This window comes from Galleria mellonella, unplaced genomic scaffold, assembly GCF_026898425.1.
Source record: "Galleria mellonella isolate WM207_F2 unplaced genomic scaffold, CSIRO_AGI_GalMel_v1 utg172, whole genome shotgun sequence".
Classification (NCBI taxonomy): domain Eukaryota; kingdom Metazoa; phylum Arthropoda; class Insecta; order Lepidoptera; family Pyralidae; genus Galleria; species Galleria mellonella.
This window is the reverse complement of record NW_026442015.1, coordinates 2,167,649-2,187,678: the sequence shown is the minus strand read 5'-3', so window position 1 is coordinate 2,187,678 and position 20,030 is coordinate 2,167,649. Positions and strand designations below refer to the sequence as shown.

At 31.3% G+C, this 20,030-nt stretch overlaps 1 protein-coding gene across 2 annotated transcripts in view; it reads left to right on the top strand.

Annotated features, from left to right (window-relative positions):
- LOC113514254 (fatty acyl-CoA reductase 1) overlaps nt 1–20,030 on the top strand; it is a 36,548-nt gene continuing 16,518 nt past the window's right edge. The window contains exons 1-3 of one of the 2 annotated variants that reach the window (XM_026898290.3): nt 1–74; nt 8,088–8,237; nt 8,948–9,041. In XM_026898290.3, coding sequence (XP_026754091.1) covers nt 8,101–8,237; nt 8,948–9,041 — 231 coding nt within the window. In that variant the 5' untranslated portion in view covers nt 1–74; nt 8,088–8,100. Of the gene's footprint in view, nt 160–8,087; nt 8,238–8,947; nt 9,042–20,030 lie in introns of both variants that reach the window. The other variant, XM_052893093.1, reaches the window with a different exon arrangement.

Sequence of the window (20,030 nt, the reverse complement as noted above, 5' to 3'; positions counted from 1 at the left end):
CTCTTGGTAAGCTATGTCAGTTTTTCCCATTACAGCGTATAGTGTAGTTGTGTTTATTAAGTATTTTGCTATAGGTGAGTTTGTACTTAAGTACTTTTTATCTACCTAAGCAATTTGCATCTTGATATACAGATACCTAGTAGAATATTCGATTCTATTGTAAGTATAAAATATTTCTTTTTATGAATCGATGTTTACTGTGCTGATAGGATAGGAATGTGTGATCAGTCCTCTTTATCCTCAGGATATTGCAAAGCTAGAAGAACCTCCCTTTAAGAAGAGTATATAGGCTAAGATAACCTGGTGAAGCGACTTAGGTTAAGATTTTTAGATTTGAAAGTAATTTTTTTTGCACTAGCGTATTATTCTTTTAGTTGCCTCATGCGATATCCTGAGGATGAGAGTGCAGTGGCCTATTTACGTATGACCTATTCTTGTTTTATCATAAAATATTTTCATGCGTTTTAATTTTCTATTTAAATTATGTTATAAGATGGAAGCCTTTGTTTGTATTTTGTTTGTGTTGTCCTAGCTCCCAAACGGATAGACCATTTTCGATGCAATCGAACATGACTGTATCAATCGACTAATTTATTTGCGTATTAATTTAAATAAACAGTTCTTAAATTAAAATAATAATAAAAAAAACTCTTCTAGAGTTGTTAAAAAAGTTCAACCTTTTTTAATAAATTCTATTAATATTTAATGTGACAGTGATTTTGTTTGTGGTTTTTTGGTGTCTTAACGACTGATAATCGATCGTCATGAAATTTAGTGTACAAATAGTATTTTGGATGGAGAAGAACATAGGCTATTCTTCTATCCCAGTTAAATAATATATCCTATTTATGTGAAAAAAGATGCAGGTGAAAACTAGTTATAACAATGAACATGTTTATTGACACAAAGATTTAATATCGATAGGAAAATAGCTAACAATGCAGAAAAAGCTGACTTTTAAATAAATGCTGTAAATGGATATCCAATTATTAAATATTTTTTTATGCAACTTAGGATAACAAACCAGCTGACGAGCCACTTGATGAAGAGTGGTAACCGTTGCCTATAGACATAAACAGTGCCATGGACATAATAGCGTATATTGTATGTGTTATGGTAAAGAAATTACGGGGTGTAGAAACATAACACCAAAGCCCTTAAGAATGGCAACGTGTAAAGGGTGTCATGAGTGACACAGTACACTCTGTTATGTCTTTGGTACTGTTTATGTCTGTAGGCGACGGTTACCACTCTTCATCAGGTGGGTCGTCAGCTTGTTTGTTATTCTAAGTTGCATAAAAAATCTAACTAATAAATCCAACTAATAATAATAATAATAAAATAATACTAATTATTTCGATTTCGACCTGTATGTCACCATTATCATCATCAATCCGTACCATATCGTATCCATTGTTAATAATTAATTATCCATTGTTGAACATAATTCCTTCCTATTGGGGGGCTTTGCCAGTCGTTGTCACGCTTGGCAGGCGGGTTGGCAATCGCAGTTAGCCTTTGGTGATATTTTAAGAGGGATGCTGCTGCCCATCCCTCGAGTATTAAGTTCCTTTAGTCACCTTTTACGACAACCATGTTGCATCCATTCCCTGCTACACTTTCGAGATTGTCACTCCATCCTATCGTCGTGTTATCAAATTTGAGACAGGATACTTTTTATTCCAAAAATAAAATAAGTAAAATATTTTTATTTCCAAGAAACATAATAGTAATAACGATCTAGATAATGTACTAAAATATTAATAATAGTTAGGCTGGTAATTTTAATTAATAAATTTGACCCACAAAAACACAAATAAGGTAATCTAAACAAAATTGTTTAAAAATTATTCGGTTTCTGACAATAGGGGGCAAAGTAACGTATAATATAAAATTTCAAGCCTATGGAAGTTTAATTTATAAATTATTTATATGGAACTGAGATTTTTATATTTTAGACTTCGATATAAAGAGACCTATCGGCTGTTGAAATGAAATGTAGTATATTGTGACAGACGAATGGCTGAAGATGCATCATAAAGTCTCTTTTTTTATTATTTTAGGACTGTACATTAAAAATATTAAATATTATTTTTACATTTCGTCTTCGTTACCGTGTTGTTGATTAACAAGGATAATAATTAGCCTATCTACTTCTTCATTACAAATATCACGTGTAAGTATAAGAGATTTTATAACAATTTATAAAGTCGTTGAAATGTCATGAGGTTACTAACAAACAAACTCTTGTTCACATTCAACATATTAGTAAGTAAGTAGATAGAATAAAGAATTGTCGTGTTTCAAGGCTAAATCTTAAATAATGACGTATTGTTTGTAATGTTGACATCTTTGTAAGAGGTGTTTGCTGTCATGGGTGCATTATTATTATGTAAATCATGTGTCGTTTGCTTGTTAAATAACATTTGTTCCTTCTTTCGAAGTCAATTGACGGAAGTCGTTCTCAATTTTCATTTTAAATTTGAGACGGTTGAAGCTGTTGTTAATTTTGTGGAGCTTATTGAGAAGCAATATTTATTATTTATTATTAATACACAAAGATTGTCCAAAAAGAAAACTACATACTTTAATTGTAACTTATTATTTTGATTGGAAACTTAAACTAATGTACCGATTTTGATAAAATTTCTATTGGACTAATTTGTAAGTATATTTTTACAGATGAAAAAGAATTTTCCAAATCGGTTTACAACTGACGGAGTTATGAGGTAACAAATACAAAAAAAAAAAAAAACTCATAGAACCGAATTAAGATCCCTTTTTTTAAGTTGAAAATAGGTAAATACTAAGAGACGCGATTCTGTGTTCTAAATTCAAATATTTATAGGCGACGGTTACCACTTTCCATCAGTTGGGCCGTCAGCTTGTTTGGCATTCTAAGTTGTATAAAAAAAAAATAAACATTTTAGCAGCGTCTTCGCGTAACTAGATTTAAAAGTAGCAGACATTACATTTACATTGGGATGCCTGTCGTAATCCTAATGCATTGCTATTATTGAGGTCTATAGATTATTATCTTATATTTCATTAAAATTATAAATCAAAGTTTTGGCTTCTACTTTTTAGATATTAGAATATAAAATTTATAATACGTATTTGCCTTATGTTCGAATTTTAAATAAAGACATAAAATTTCGAGTGTTCGTATTGTTCCAAGTAAAGTAAGCTTATAAGTAGTAAAATAATGATTTATCTTTTCGAGAGACGACAATAGGTACACGTTAAAAAATGTTTAATGATTCTAGTTCTAGGTAATTGTAAAAATATTCATTATGATCTGTTATAAAACAACGTCTTCTATCGTCCAATCAGAACGTTTCACGTTATTTAATGACAAATTATGTTCTATTTTACTTTTATTATTTATTTACTTTATTAACAGAAAAAAATGTCTTACATTTTAGTTAATGTACCTATAACAAATATAATCATACTTGTATATTTATTTAGAATTATAGTTATTGTATTGTATTAATATAAATTTTTTTTTTACTTCAATTTTGTGTCGCATTTCTTATGTAGACACGTTTGTATTTCTAGTACATAGCTGCTGTATTTATAGAAAAATAGTCTTGCATTTGTGGAATTCAGAGTGTGTTTACGAGATTGGATTTTTTACTTAGAAAATTTTCAGGAGTTCTGAAGAATTGATTGAAGTAAAATATATATTAGTTTTTTTTTATATAATAACATTTTTAATAGCATCATAACTAAATTACTGAGCATTCTTAACAAGAATTTCTTACAATTGACGTAAATTAATATATTCATAATACTGCTGAGGCCGGAAATAAAGCAATTGAGGACTGAGTAATATTGCAAGGACGATATGAAGTCGAGTATTTTCCAAATGATTTTTTAAATAGTTGTAAGCAAAGTCATAAAATTGTCCAACAAATTTTATTTATTGTCGTGTTCATGTTTTCTCTTTAAGGGAATGGATTGTCACTAAGGGATGACAGGCGAAGTTCCATCCTTAGGATGAAATCACTAGGAATTAACCTCAATGAATTTCAGGGGAGAACGCATGTATGGAGGTCAACTTCATAGGGTTTATTGCTAGATATTAAAAGCATTTGTACTAAAACGTGACAATTGTTTAATTACAATAATATATGACTTGTTAAAAAAAAAATATTTATGATAAACTAGCTGAACCGAACAGACGGTGTTCTGTTAAAGAAACAGATTGTATGGGAAAATAATTAATTCATTTTTATTCATATAAATAGATATTTAAAATCCATTTAAGCTACAAACTAATAAAAATAATTTCATAATAATAACAAATCAGCCAAATTTTAGATATAAAAAGAAGTTATGGAAATTATGAATGAAAAATATGAAATATGAAATAGCAGTGAAATATGTAATGGTATATTTATGTGCCTGATGATTTAGAAGTGACGTTTTAGTTTGTTGTCTGATCACTTTTCAAATAACTAGCAATCCATAGCGTCTTCGCACGTTTAAAAACAATATAGCCTATGTTATTTGCTGGTTATATACGAGTAGAGGGAGACTTTGTACAAAAGTCGATTGCTTGGGTACCTCTGTCCCATTCGTGTTTCTATCGTGAAGCAGTTGTGTTTACATGGCTGTGTTTCGGTTTGAAGGGTGGGATATGGCGTGAATTTACTGGGTACAGAGGAATAACACCTGAGTCCTCAGGAATGGCAACGCATGAGGGGTATCATGGGCGAAACAGTATACTCTGTTATGTCCATGGTACTGCTCATGCCTATAGGCGACGGTTACCACTTTCAGGTGGGCCGTCAGCTTGTTTGCCATTCTAAGTTGTATAAAAAAAAAAGAGTAGCTTTACAAGTGAAAGAATAATTAAAATTGATTAAGTATCTAATACAAATAACAAAATCTAATCTTTCCACTTCTTATAACGATTTAGATAATTTTTCAGTAATATTACAGTAAACTGTTGAGACTTGAAACGCCTAATAAGACTTTTTTGTAATTTCAATATTATATACAAATATGGCTCACCTTAAGGAATTCACATGGTAAACAAAAGAAGTTTTGTTTAATTATTTTTTGAAACGACATCATGGCACCATTCAATCTTTGAAATAAAATAATAAACTCCTTTTATGAGTTAAGTCCACCATCGTACTCAAACTTTTCGTAAGAACTTTATATTCTAAGAGATAAGACATTATTGTACAATAGAGTGTTACAAACAAACAAACAAACAAATATCGTGTCATATTTGCTAGAATCATGCAAAATATTTACTTTTGTTATAACATTTGCATCTGTCATCATACTGGCCATAAATTACAATTCGGTCAAATTGGTTATACAATTTTCGACATATTTGCTGAAGGTCAACTGTGGCAGACATTGCTCAACTATCTCATAATAAAACATGTAAGACTTATAGTCCTTTGCTACTATGATTACTTGTGTATAGGTGTCGCTCTCTAGTGTCAAGAGATTGTTAGTCGCTATTGTTACTTACCAAAACCGTTGTTAATCGGATGATGATTAATATAATGATGATTAACCTTGCTTATCGGATGATGAGTTTAAGCGCCGTACGTACAGGCTGGCAGCACACATGCAATTCCTCCGGTGTTGCGGGTGCTCATAGGCGACGGTAGTCACTTACCAGCAGGTGAGCCGCGTGATCGTCTGCTCTCTCTGTGCTATATATATATAAACTTACATACCTACTTACTTGTACTAGCCTTTAATTAGGTACTCATCCTCTTATTTTTTATATACCTAATAAAATTGTAACAAAATAAATTAACATTAAACAATAAACTTTAAACATATTTACCTTTGTGTATATAATATATATGGGGTACAGAACCGTAACGGATAATTTTTTAAATAAATTTCTCTGTTTGTATGTTTGTTCGTGTTTATTATTATTTTCTAAAGCCATCAATTATATTTAGATTATATAGATAGAGTGTCCTCTTACAAAGGCTTTACCAAAAACAGGTCATAATTTTTTTAGCTCTCAATTCGGTTGTATTTTTTTTATGTTTGTTATCTCAGGACTTCATTTTTTATAAACCGTTTTAATTTTTTTTATTTGAAGGGATATACTTTCATATTGGTTTCATGGAGGTTTTAACAAAACTAGTACTATAGATTGGTTTTTAATCGTAGTATAGATTTTTATCAAGATTAAAGTTGATGTTCTTTTTTATGAAACTAAATCCAGGCAGTTATAATATTTATTAATTGACTTTGTAGAACGGATTCACTTCAAAGACTACGAGGTCTGTCCGGAAAGTTCGTATAAAAGTGTTCTGGAATGCGAGAAAGAGGAGTGGGGAGGCCAGGTAAGCGCAGGACCCCTTCCTTATGTCCCTAACAATGCTTCAGTTCTGGTCTGACCGCCGTGCGGTGCGAACTGGCTTGTCACGCCATCTGTGAAGTTACCTCTTAACGAAACCCCGTCGGCATTGAGCCCGCTTCCGTTGAAGAGCAGCGCGTCGTAATCAAGTTTCTCTCGAAACTAGGCAAGAATGGCCGTGAAATTTTTGCCGATCTAATTCGATAAGACATCCGGGGAACCACGAACAAAAAAATCAAGAAAATCCCGCTCAAATGTCAAGACAATGTTGATTGTTTTTTTCGATGTTCGGGGGATTGTCCATCAAGAATTCGTCCCTCCAGGCCAGACAGTTGATGGAAAATTCTACGTCGATGTGCTCAGACGCCTCAAAGCTCGTGTGGCACGAGTTCGTCCAGAATTGGCGCGAGAGGGGCGTTGGATTCTTCACCACGACAATGCCCCTGCCCACACCTCTCTTGTTGTCCGTGAGTTTTTGAGTAAAAATTCCATTACGGTGACCGAACACCCCCACTATTCGCCGGATTTGGCCCCGTGTGACTTCTTCTTGTTCCCAAAAACCAAATTGGTACTTCGGGGGCGGCATTTGGGGGACATAAATGAGATAAAAAAAGCTACGACGGGGCAGCTGAGAAACCTACAACCAGAGGACTTTCAAGGAGCCTTCTCACAGTGGAAACGGCGTTGGCACAAGTGCATTATGTCACAGGGGGAGTACTTTGAAGGGGATAAAATTGATTTACCTGAATAATTGTAAAATAAAATTTTTAAAAAACTTTTATACGTACTTTCCGGACAAACCTCGTATATTACGTAACATAGTTGCTAGTAATTCTAGTTTGACATAAATTGGAACCAAGAGTTTTATTACCTACCTGTAAATTGAGACATGACAGTGTTGCGCTGACTTCAAATAATCTTAGGTACTTAGTCTATATTAATATGGCACGCACCTTCAATATTTTACTTCAATGTGTGTGATCTCATACAGACGTGGTGCTTTGTTTGTGTTTGTGAGGAAACTTCTTCAGTAACTGTCCGGCCTGAGAAGTATTATATTCCTCGGTCGAAATCTTGTAAATATTCTTACTCACTCTTTTTTTATTCTTTGAATTTTAGAGGGTCATGCCATGTTATCGTTGACAATCTATACTTGTGTGATTGCAGTTGTGACTAAGCACTAACCTGCCTGTAGTTTAAGAGTTAGTAATTGATCTCAAAATGTAATGTAAATCTGCGCTTGCCTATTTATTATCTACTAGCGACCCGCCACGACTTTGTAAAGTTATTAAAAATAAATATACAGTCCATGTTACTAGCGAGTAGCATGAGCAGATCAGTGGATAATGTAGCTTTATATAGGTGATTTTTTTTAAATTAGTCGAACATACTTTGAGTTTGTTCATTACAAATGGAGAATTAAATAATCGAATCTTTCCTCTTTATAATGTTACTATAGACAAACAAAAATATAAAAATATGATAGTATTTGTTTCTTACTTCTTATTTTTAAAACTTATGTCCACATGTATAAACAGTTATCTTAGTATCTTAACGGCTTAACTAATCTCTATTAAATTTGATGTAAACGTACTATATGGAATGGTAAAAGTTTCAGTTTACGGTACTTTCGGTAATACGCAAGAAATAGCGGGTAAAAACTAGTAGTCTATAATTTTTCAAAGTTTAATACGAGTATGTCACATTTCTTACAATATAATTTTTTTTTTGTACATAGATAACCCTTCGAGATGTCGTTCGAAGGTTTCAATGAGGAAGAGTTGGAGAAGATGCCGGACCGCATATCTGCCTCTTTCGCCAACCGGAAGGTGTTCATCACTGGAGGAACCGGTTTCATGGGGAAGGTTTTGGTGGAGAAACTTCTCAGGTAGGTATATAGGGAATTACCACCACACATTGTTTTTTTTTTATGCAACTTAGAATGCCAAATAAGCTGACGGCTCACCTGATGGAAAGTGGTAGCCGTCGCCTATAGACATGAGCGGTACCACGGACATAACAGAGTATACTGTTTCGCCCATGATACCAACCCCCCCCCCCCCCCATGCATTCCTGAGAACTCAGATGTTATTCCTCTGTACCATGTAAATTCACTGCCATACCCCATCCTTCAAACCGAAACACGGTAGAAAATAACATTGTACACATGGAACGACAAATAAAATGACATTATTATCAATAACGGTGATTGACAGCCTATCACGTTAGGAAAATAGTAAACTATAGTTCCTGTATATATTATATGTATGTACATACATACATAGTTCGTAGTCCAAACTTCTTTTAAATACTTACCAAGTTGACTGAACAACATATTTATTTGTATAAGTACATTTGTACCTATTGTTTTTCGTAAATAATTCCTCTCAATATACCGGTATCACACCGATCTATATATTAAGTCTATCTGGACATTTATGTCGAAGAAAAGGTCATCGCTTATTTCGATATCGCCTATACCGGTTAGATTCATATGTTAGTTTCTATCGGATTTTTTAAAGCTAACTAAGCTTTTATACCTCTGGGTAACTCAAGGTTGATTGCTTATCTTACAGTTGCTTCATTATTTCTTTGCAGAAAATGTCCAGACATCAGTGAAGTAATTTTGCTGGTGAGAACTAAAAAAGGCAAGAATCAAAAACAGCGGCTTGAAGAAATATTCAGCGGACCGGTAAGTTGCTTAAATCTTTTCAATGACAATCGTTTATTTTTATGTTTGTGCATAGAGTGAAAGTAAACAACTCAGGTATATTTTTTTATTTCATTACGAGTTTTGTACGCGATTTACTTCATGAATTATGTTGTAATCTATTTTCCTTGGATTAGTTAATCAATTTAGTCAATTACAACCCTAAACAAACAACAACAGTTTTTAAATAAAATAATTAAAATAGTATATAATAAATCTAAAATATAAGCTAAAATATAAAAGCTTTCGTTTTAAAAGTTATTATGGAAAACTCTAAGTGTTAAATCCTTTTCCGATCCAATTTCCTATGAGAAATAAATTAAGATTATGTTCCACAAAAAAAAAAAAACAATTTCAAATGTGGCAAAATTAGTTATTTGGATTTAAAAACTAAACTGAACTTAAGTTGATTTTGATAAAATTTTCATGCAATTAATATAACAATTTATAACTGACGGTGTAATGAGATATAGCAATTACAAAAAAAAAAAACTACAATTGAATTGAAAAGACTTTTTTAAGTCGATTGAAAATTAATTGTTTTAAAATAATTTTATCTATATTGCAAAAAAAAAAAATTAACAATTCATGCTATATAATATATGTAAATCATTGCCTATATAAAATAAGAATTTGCCATTTAAAAATATTGTTATGACATTTATGATTTTATAAATTACATCATCTATAGAAATCTCCATAGATTAGAAAACATTTATTTAAAAAATACACACATAGTTTTATTTTTTTTATACAACTTAGAATGGCAAACAAGCTGAAGGCCCACCCGATGAAAAGTGGTAACCGTCGCCTATAGACATGAGCAGTACCATGGACATAACAGAGTATACTGTAGCGCCCATGATACCCCCCCATGCGTTGCCATTCTTGAGGACACAGGTGTTATTCCTCTGTACCCAGTAAATTCACGCCATATCCCACCCTTCAAACCGAAACACAGCCATGCAAACACAACAGCTTCACGGTAGAAACACGAATGGGACAGAGGTACCCAAACAATTGACTTTTGTACAAAGTCTCCCTCTGGTAATAGTAACAGCAGAAAATACAGTAATATTTTATATAAGAAGGGTCTCATATTAGTCAAAAGAAATTTAGCTTAGCTAATGCTGTGAGTGTCCCAGTGCAATGTGTACAGCTGCACTGCGCTGGTTTTCAGCCAGTCCGTCTCTTAACAACATTGTCAGCTAGGACTGTATTTTATTTAATTTTGCTCTTTATATTTTGCTGTTATGTTTTGGTCTGTTTTATTTTTAAACTAGATGCAGTCAACGATCTGTTTGCATGTAATAAAATAAAAATATTTTAAGTATCAATCGTCATACTTCAACTATTTTCAAATTGCATTAAAATTTTAATCCTATAATAATAGTAACAAACATCCAATACAAGCTTTCATATTTATTATATTTGTAGATAACATAACTAAAAATCATGTAAGATTACTTATTATCCCAGGTCATGACTATATCTGTGTATTTATATATTATTTATTTTTATATCAAAATGTTATTAAAATGTATCGAGTCAAATAGAGATAGTTGCGTAACTTCAAACATCATATCATATCATAAACTACGTTTATATACGTTTCCCGATATAATAGCTCGCAATAGTTTGTAAAGTACCTTAGAGTATCGAATCGAATTAGTAATATCGAATCGTTATAGGTATGTCATTAAAAACCAAAAGTATGTTTACACCTATCTCGAACTTCAAGGTTTATGGCCAACCGCAGTTGTTGCATAAGGAAATTTTTTATTTGCGTCTCTATGTCTAAGTGGTAAGGTTCGCAAAGAATAGATGTAGGCAGTAGCGAGTACTATATGTATGTCAATGTGAGGTTGAGGATCTCTGCAAAAAACGCCTATTTGCGTAACAATTAAGAGCGTTAATACTTTGTCTTATCGAAATGTGGCAACGTCGCAATTATTTGTCAATATTCATTTATATTCAAAAATAATTGTATAATTTATTTTTTTCTGTTTGATTATTTAAAAAGGGCTCCACTAGTGAATTAAAACATTAATTATAAAATATATCGCATATAAATCTACCGCCAGAAATTTTGCACTTATTTCATATTTTGCTTCAGAATTTTCCAAATACTTTTTTTACCAACAAAGTTCAAATTTTCAGTGCTTAATAAGAGTATTTTTCTAAGATTAGCATTTAAGATCACTATTACAGTACTTTTAAATTATAATCAACCAGCAACATTGAAAATTGTTAAATTGTTTTAAAAAATTGACAGTTAATTGCGACGTTGCCGTCACCACACTTCGGTAAGAAGTACGCCAATAATTATTATTAGAGCTGTCAATGAATGAAGATTGAATGGTATATCTGCTTATACTAATAATGTACAGTGGAGGGAGACTAATGAAGGACGAAGTAGTTAGGTGGCTCATCGTGATGAATTCACTAGGAATTAACCAGTCTTAGACTATAATGTTTTCTGCTTGACTGCGTGGAAATCAATTAAATAGGATATACAGAGGTAGAAGAGATTGCTAGTGATGGGATTGGCAACCCTATTGCTAGTAATATTTTTAAATTATTGTAAATCTTTATTGTACATAATTCACATAGGATATATTAAAAATATTTAATATACGATGTCGAACTTATCCCATAGGGGGATCTTCTACAGTCAACCTTTGTGAAGCAGAAAGAAAACTATATAATGTTCAAGGGTAAAAACCGTGTAGTTAAAAATAAAACTTAACAATACCTATATAGGGTATATTACTAGCAATATACCATTCAACCAGAAAACCATTGATTTTTTTTAATTCAACACGACGGACCAACTGACCTGTCTGCATCCTCACCTATCATTTCTCACTGGTGTCCCGCCAGTGTATACCGATAGCGCAGGCGAGGTTACTAAGCTGTTATAATTCATTAAAAAAAAATAGAATATACATGTATTACTAGTAGAAACTGCTACTATTGTTTCTGTAGGTACATTACTCTTTTATTTATGTTGGAATAATTTTATTTTTCATTGACATTATTACTACTTTTTGGATACAAATCTACATAGTGCATGTTCATCACATAATGTATTTTTTATTATCGAATATTGTATAATGAAGTAATACTAATAAAAAAAATGAATTAGAATAGTAATTATTGCCTCATATTTTATTATAATTAATATGCAACTTTTCATAATATGTGTGTGGGTGTAATTTAATAATGATAAATGCCACACATTTACACCAATCGCTCGGTTTTTAAGCTAGAGTACACAATTTAGAAACTTATCACGTGTTTAAAAATTGAAATATTAACCAATTAAAATATTTTATTTAAAAAAAAATTAAACAGATGCATAATTGAGAATCCCCCTATTTTTGATATATTTTTTTTAAACTTAGAATGTCAAACAAGCTGACGGCCCACCTGATGGAAAGCGGTAACTTATATAACTTATTATTTAATTTACTTATATTATCATATCAACAGGCCTCCTCAATAAGGGGGGTTTCGACTGTAGTTGCCATGCTTAGCAAGCGGATTGGCAGTCACAGTATGCTTTTGGTGACGTTTTAAGAAGGACGCTGCTGCCCAACTTTTGACCATTAAGTTCCTTATATTAGCGGTTATTTATTTAAGATACTTAAAAAACACTGACAGATCAACGTAAAGGCGAAATTGCTATGTCAGAATACATGAAATTTTTCGTAGGATTTCTTCCTATAATAATATCGTACTATTTAATAAGAGTTCAAGTGATTATATATATATATATATATATATATATATATATATATTTATATATATATATTTGTTAGGTATTTATTTATAACTACGGTAGTATGGCAGTTGTAATTAGATGCAGTATGTCACGGATATTTAATTACTATGAATTATAACAATGAGTAATTATTATTAATATATTTGTTATTGTAAGTATATGACGTCGTATATGACGTCATACTTACAAAAACAAATAGTAATATCAATAATAATATTCTGTTAATATCATAAATGTAAAAGTTACTTTACTATTACTCAATTACGCTTAAACGAATTAATGTATTTATATAAAATTTGATACCCAGTAGGTTACGACCTAACTTAATACATGGAATACTTTATATACTGATTCACGTGGACAATGCCGCGGAAAACGGCTAGCTATAAATGTGAAAAATGATGTGTATTTTACTGTTTATTACTTAAAGACGCTTAAGGGGTGAATGGATTTGTATGAAATTTGGTACATAAGTAGATATATACTGAAATTATACATTGGGTATATTTTATAATATTTCAGACGGATGGCATCTTATAATATTTCAAGCAAATTGAAAATATTCTTCTTATTGAAGACGAGAGAGACTTTGACAGAGGGAAACTTTGTACAAAAGTCGATTGTTTGGGTACCTCTGTCCCATTCGTGTTTCTACCGTGAAGCAGTTGTGTTTGCATGGCTGTGTTTCGGTTCGAAGGGTGGGATATGGTGTGAATTTACAGGGTACAGAGGAATAACACCTGAGTCCTCAGGAATGGCAACGCATGGGGGGTATCATGGGCGAAACAGTATAATCTGTTATGTCCATGGTACTGCTCATGTCTATAGGCGATGGTTACCATTTTCCATCAGGTGAGCCGTCAGCTTATTTGCCATTCTAAGTTGTATAAAAAAAGATTGAAAATTGCATATTGCAAGTGACGCGTTGTTTAAGTACATGAAGTACTAAAATCTTAGATAAGTTTATATCGCTAAAGGAAGGGGATGATCCATTCTATACCGGGATCGGGCTTAGGGTATTTATGAGTGACTAATTTTTATCCTTCCATTCGGTCGAACGGGGATATTAATTGGAGTTAAAAGAAGTTATGTCCTTTTTTATCTACATTTATATATATATATATATATATATATATATATATATATACGGTTATATAAAACATTATGGTATTAAAAGGTAATAAACACACTCACTTTCATATTTATAGTATATAAAATTTACATAGGTCAACTAGGTGGGTAAAATCCCAATGTGTCATAGTAACTTAGCAATTTCTCGGTAAAATAAGTAGGCATATGATGTTTATTTATCGTATACCATAAATATATCGTACAAACAATTTGTCAACAAATTTTTATGCAAATTTATTACATTTTAGAACATAAATATTGACAGTTTATATATGCCAATCTGTTTTATGAGGTCACGAGGTCGAAGTGATAAACGAAGGCGAAAGGGATTATTATTAAGACTAGTTTTTGCATACGACTTCGTATCTTTTGATTTAGGAAGTAGGTAACAAAATGTAAACTACGTAGTTCGACTTTCAGAAGCACAACTGTTAAAATCACATGTAATTTGGTGCAGTAATTTTAATGTGATACCGAATGAATAGAGAGATATAAAATAAGTAAAAATAGTTTACTCTTTATATATTTTTTCTTAGATATCGTCTAATTATTATTTTATTACATAAAGGATTGTATTGAGAGAGTAGATTGACGAAATGATGTTTTTTTTTTATTTATTTACACTTTATTGCACCATTTGTAAAAATAATAAATACATAGTAAATTTTAATGAGAAGTGTTACAAAAGGCGGCCTTATTGCTAAGCACGCTCTTCCACACAACCTTTGGGTAGAGAACATTGCCATGTTATCTATCTTTATTCTATTTCTTCAAATGATTTCGAAAATTCCCTTTTGCACTAAATTGAGACGTACATATCGATTTCATATTGTGCAGGCTTTGAAAAAGTGCATTACTAATGTAATGTAATACTTTTTTTCAAAGAAACAGGTTTAAAAAGGCCGAAAAAAATGTCTACTGTTTATATATGGAGCATTCTGTTATGAAAGAAAATCATGAATTATTATCTAGCTATATTGCAAAATAGGTGTTTAACACATAGTAAAAAACAAATCATGTACATTTTGATTCACAATAAAGTCGTGATAAATCGATAATATTTGAGTTTAGAACGTGGATTAGTATTCAGTTATTTTGCTACACAAAGAAAACCGGCCGTTTATATCGCTACAAAATTAATATGGAACTAATCTTATCTAGTAGGCAAAAATACAGACGGATTTAGAACCTCCTATATTTGAAAGTCGCAAGACGCATAAAACAAACAATTTCAAACATTTTCCTCTTAAAGGCTATAATGGACGGCTTTCCGGTGTAGTAATACTCGCTTTCCAAGAAGCTATGAAGAAAAGTAAATATTGTCTTTTTAAATTTGTAAACCTACATCAATTCTTACTACTCGTCCCTAATGAAAGTATTGGATATTTGATGTCAGGGCCACTATTATAAATATTAACATCTATGGTTAGTTTTTAAAAAGTTGAGTAATTTTTGAATTTACGTAACATATAAACCTCATTTTTAATGGAAGATAAAAACGAGAGAGGTTTCCGAGTCGATGCGTATACATTTCACAGCGCCATCTAGTTTATAAACTGTATACTGATAGTTGTATTATGGCAATGTGTTAAATTGGTATACCACGACAACTATCTAAGAACTTGTGTGCAAGTGGAAATTATTGTATGCGAAGGCCTAAAAAGTTAGTCCTTACTAAAAACAACTCTTAAGGGGTACCATGAAGGAAAACCGCGCATGATAGAGTCGCTAACATTTTTTCAGCTGATTATAGTATTTAAAATAACAATATTTTGAATAATACTACATCTTTTTGCACTAGGTATTTGTTTTCTTTAACCATTTTTTGTTCACAAAGAAAGTATAAAATTCTTATATATATATATTTAATTTTCTGTAAATGCCTACGATATATTAGTTAAAAAGTACGGCAAGCCGAAATATAGTAGGTACAATACATTGTAGTACAGTTATTAACCGTAACGCGTGTAAATGCACGGTATTTAATTCTAATTTGTATGTATCTGTCATATCATCTTATTACTTATCGTATATCATTACAGTCATTGTTATTTTCCTGTCTGTCGTCATCAGTTAATCGTCATTACGATCCGCAAAGAAATGACGTGCAGTAGATATAATTGTTTTAATTGTGAAAATAACCGGATTGACTTACGTGTATTTTTAACCGACCTCAAAAAAGGAGGAGATACTAGGTTCATTTGTATATTTTATTATGTTTATTTACCGATTTCTCCGTCAATCGTGGACCGATTATACTCCTGATGTAGTTCTATTGTCTATGTAATATTAAATCATATTTATTTTTACTCCACGCAACTACCTTTTACTTTGAATTGTCAATACTTTATTGGGGGGGACCTGGTGTCTAAGATACAAGTTACAACTTAGTTTAGGCTCCAGATCTCCCACAAATTACGATACTTTTATTTTGTATAAAGTAAATAATCTATACATTGTAATTTGTGGAGATGAATAAACTAATTTTATTATTATATTATATTATATTGTCACTAAGGCAGGATCTGATGATTGAATACCAGGCAAATCGAGGGCAACCCTTAAATTTTATAGGCACATATAATGTTTTACACTTGGTATTTATCTTTTCATATTGTTGACCAGGGGATAATTTTTTAAATACTGTAAGCACTTATGGATCATTAATTGTTATATTCCTTTAAGTTATTTAGATGAGCAGATGACGGAGGGTTTAACTCCATAACGGTTAGAAGTTAGGGTATAAATTACTTGAAAATTGTAAGTACCTTCGTGATGATTAGCTGAGACAATGAAAAAAGGCACAGGACTCTGTATGAGTTAATGAAATATATGCGATATGATTTTATAATATGACATCTTATTGGCGAATGGGTGATCAGATTTGACGATGTTAGAGATATATTTTTATTTTGGTGTTTGGGAACTTCGTGTTCCCAATGAAATGGAATATATAACGTTGTATAACATCGAACATCGTTATATGTGTTAGACAATATTATCACTACAAAAAAAAGTTTATAAAAACTAATCATCAGATCCTTACTTGGTGAGGTATTGGTGTAAAATAATGGCTTATTTATTTATTTTACACTTTATTGCACCAAGTAAAAACATAATAATAAAACAATTACAATAATAAAACAATAATTATTATAATTACAAGTATTTACAATAGTCTTAATCATTCCATATCGTGCAATGCATTTACATCATGCGGTTTCTTAAGTAATTTGTTTGGCTCTAAATCGTAAACAACAGTACCATCCAATGTCTTTATACTACTAAGCGCAACGTAAACTTGGCATTAAGCAAAATTTTTTTGTTTTAATTCTTTTATTAAGTTTAATTTTTGTTAGGCTCTGTTACTGCCTAACTAAGGATTAGCGGTAGAAAATATGGGCAATTTATTAAACTACTAACTAAATCAGTAATACTTTTTTTTTCAAATTATTTTTTCTGAAAACAAATGAACCATCTATTTATAATAAAGTTTTTTTTTATGCAATTTAGAATGACAAACATGCTGACGACCTTGAAAGTGGTAACCGTCGCCTATAAACATGAACAGTACCGTGGACATAACAGGGTATACTGTTTCGCCCATAATAAGCCCATGCGTTATTATTCCTGAGGACTCAGGAATGTTCAGTTCAGCAATATGCTGTCAAAGTTATTAAGTCGCTAAGCATAAATAAAATAAGCTATAGTTTGTCTTTTATGTAGAAGTATATGCAATTGATAATTAGCGTCATTCAAAGGTTAATTTTTTGTCACCTTTTTTCTTTAATTACAACACTAGCGATGCGCCCTGGCTTCGCATGGGTAAATAAACCCTCGAAAGATGAATTAGTATTTTATATTAACCGTGTGGGCTTTTTTTCAGCAGTGGATAGTTAACGACTCATCTGATAAGGTTTAATAGATATTTATTAGATTTTTTTATACTTTGGATTACATTGCAGTAATTTTCATATGGAATTCTAATTTTTTTTATATAATATATAGCTATAATTAAAGTATATTCCTATGTTACTCACTGATAATATTGTTTTTTATTCTATTTAATTTTCCATTCTGTTTAAAATAGGTTAAGTAATTTTCAAATTTATTTATTACTAACAAATATACAAAAATTAAACTATCCTATTTATGTTATATATTATATTATAGTGTAGCAACATGATAAAATTCAGCCTATGTGTCGTCAAATCTGATGAGCAGTTCCTTCAATGGAGTTGGTGAAATACGACTTTGCGTAACATTTGTAGTGGTTGGTTGTGACAGCGTTTCATCATAACGGCAAACATCCTAGTCACTAGTGCATAAAATAGTACATGGTTAGATTAGTACAAGCAAATAGAAATTAGGGCGTTGTACAATTAGTAATTGCTAATACCTATTAATTACTAATTACAATTATGGATATTGAGACTTTTTAAGTGGTAGGTATTTTAAAGACCGATTTATTGTCTGCAAAGGTCGTGAATTCAAATCTGACTGAGGAGACAAGAAAGTTAGAATGTCGAATTAAATTTCTGACTTTTTCTGTGGTCAGGAAAATGTTTATTTAATAATAATTTATTTAATAATAAAAATAAATAAATAAATTTCCTATATATATTCATACATATGAATATACTTATATATATTTAATAGATTAGAATATAGTTGGTAAAATGTGAGCATGTCACAATGGCGACCTGGTTCATCACAACATAGGTTATCCTAGCTTGAGAATCAGACCATTGGTATGATTGTGTGGATTTTTTTTTCTATATGTCTATGAATATTGTTTATGAGCATTTTTTATTTTAAATGTGCCAAAGACAATTGTAGTCTTTGGTAATGGATAAACTATTATAGAGCTTACTTTTTTCATAAAATCATTGCCATTTCGAATATATTTTAGGGACTAATGTCACGGCTAATAGAGTCATATAGCAATATCTGTATATTAAAAAAAAAAAAGTCCAAAAAATAATATTGGACATCAGACTTTTGACATATTTGAAAATAGATGCGACCGAAATGCGATATTAAATTGGGTAATGACCTTTTTTCCCCTATCAATGTCCAAGAGTAACCCAATATAAAGATATCGGATGGATATCCATATTACTCATGCCCTACTATATATAGGTATATTAAAAAACTTTATAAAAGAGAAAGGACATATTGACATGGTTAGGGTACCATGCCCTATGTGGAAAGTATGTCAGATCAGATTGTTGTAACAAAATAATGCAGAAGTGAAAGGATACGGTATCAAGGAAACCTAGGTCGGGCTATCATGATCATCATTGTCAGATTATATTCTATGGGGGGGGGGGGCTCAAGGATTTCTCAGGATAAAGAATGTATGAGTCAAAATATGACACGAAAGATGTATGCTAGGATTACTATTTTTAAATATAAATATTTTTTGTTGTCGGTACCAAAGGCATTTTTTTTTCATGGGTGTAATGAAATGGAAACCTTGCTTGCACTATCATTATAGGTACGCTAGTAGGGCAGCAGTAAGAGATGATAGGTCAGGATAAATACAGGTCAGTTGTCCCATTATGTCGATTTTGAATTAACTACATTAGTTTCCACAGGGAACCGTGTGTACGTCGACATAATAGGGTATATTGTTACCCCTAGTGTTACAAGCGTCCATAAACTACAGTGATTGTTTATCATCAGACAGGATCATCAGATGCTCGTTTGCCACCATTGTGGTATAAAAAAATATTGCTAGCAATGACCATTTGATCAATATGTTTTATATTGTCATAGTTCTTGTTGTTGTTGTTATATTTTCTTATAATATTAATAATTGTTGCTGTGTCGTTCACACGACAAATTTTGATAATTTTCCAAGGATATTTTATCGCAATAATAATTTATCTATATGTTGAAAATCGATTCAATACTTATTATGCATATATAGTAGTGAAATCTATTTAATTTATTATTTATTTATTCTTAATTTATACATTATTCATAATTTCAGGCTGTGTTACTGTCAAAAAATATATTATGTTATATAAATATGTAGTGACTCTATA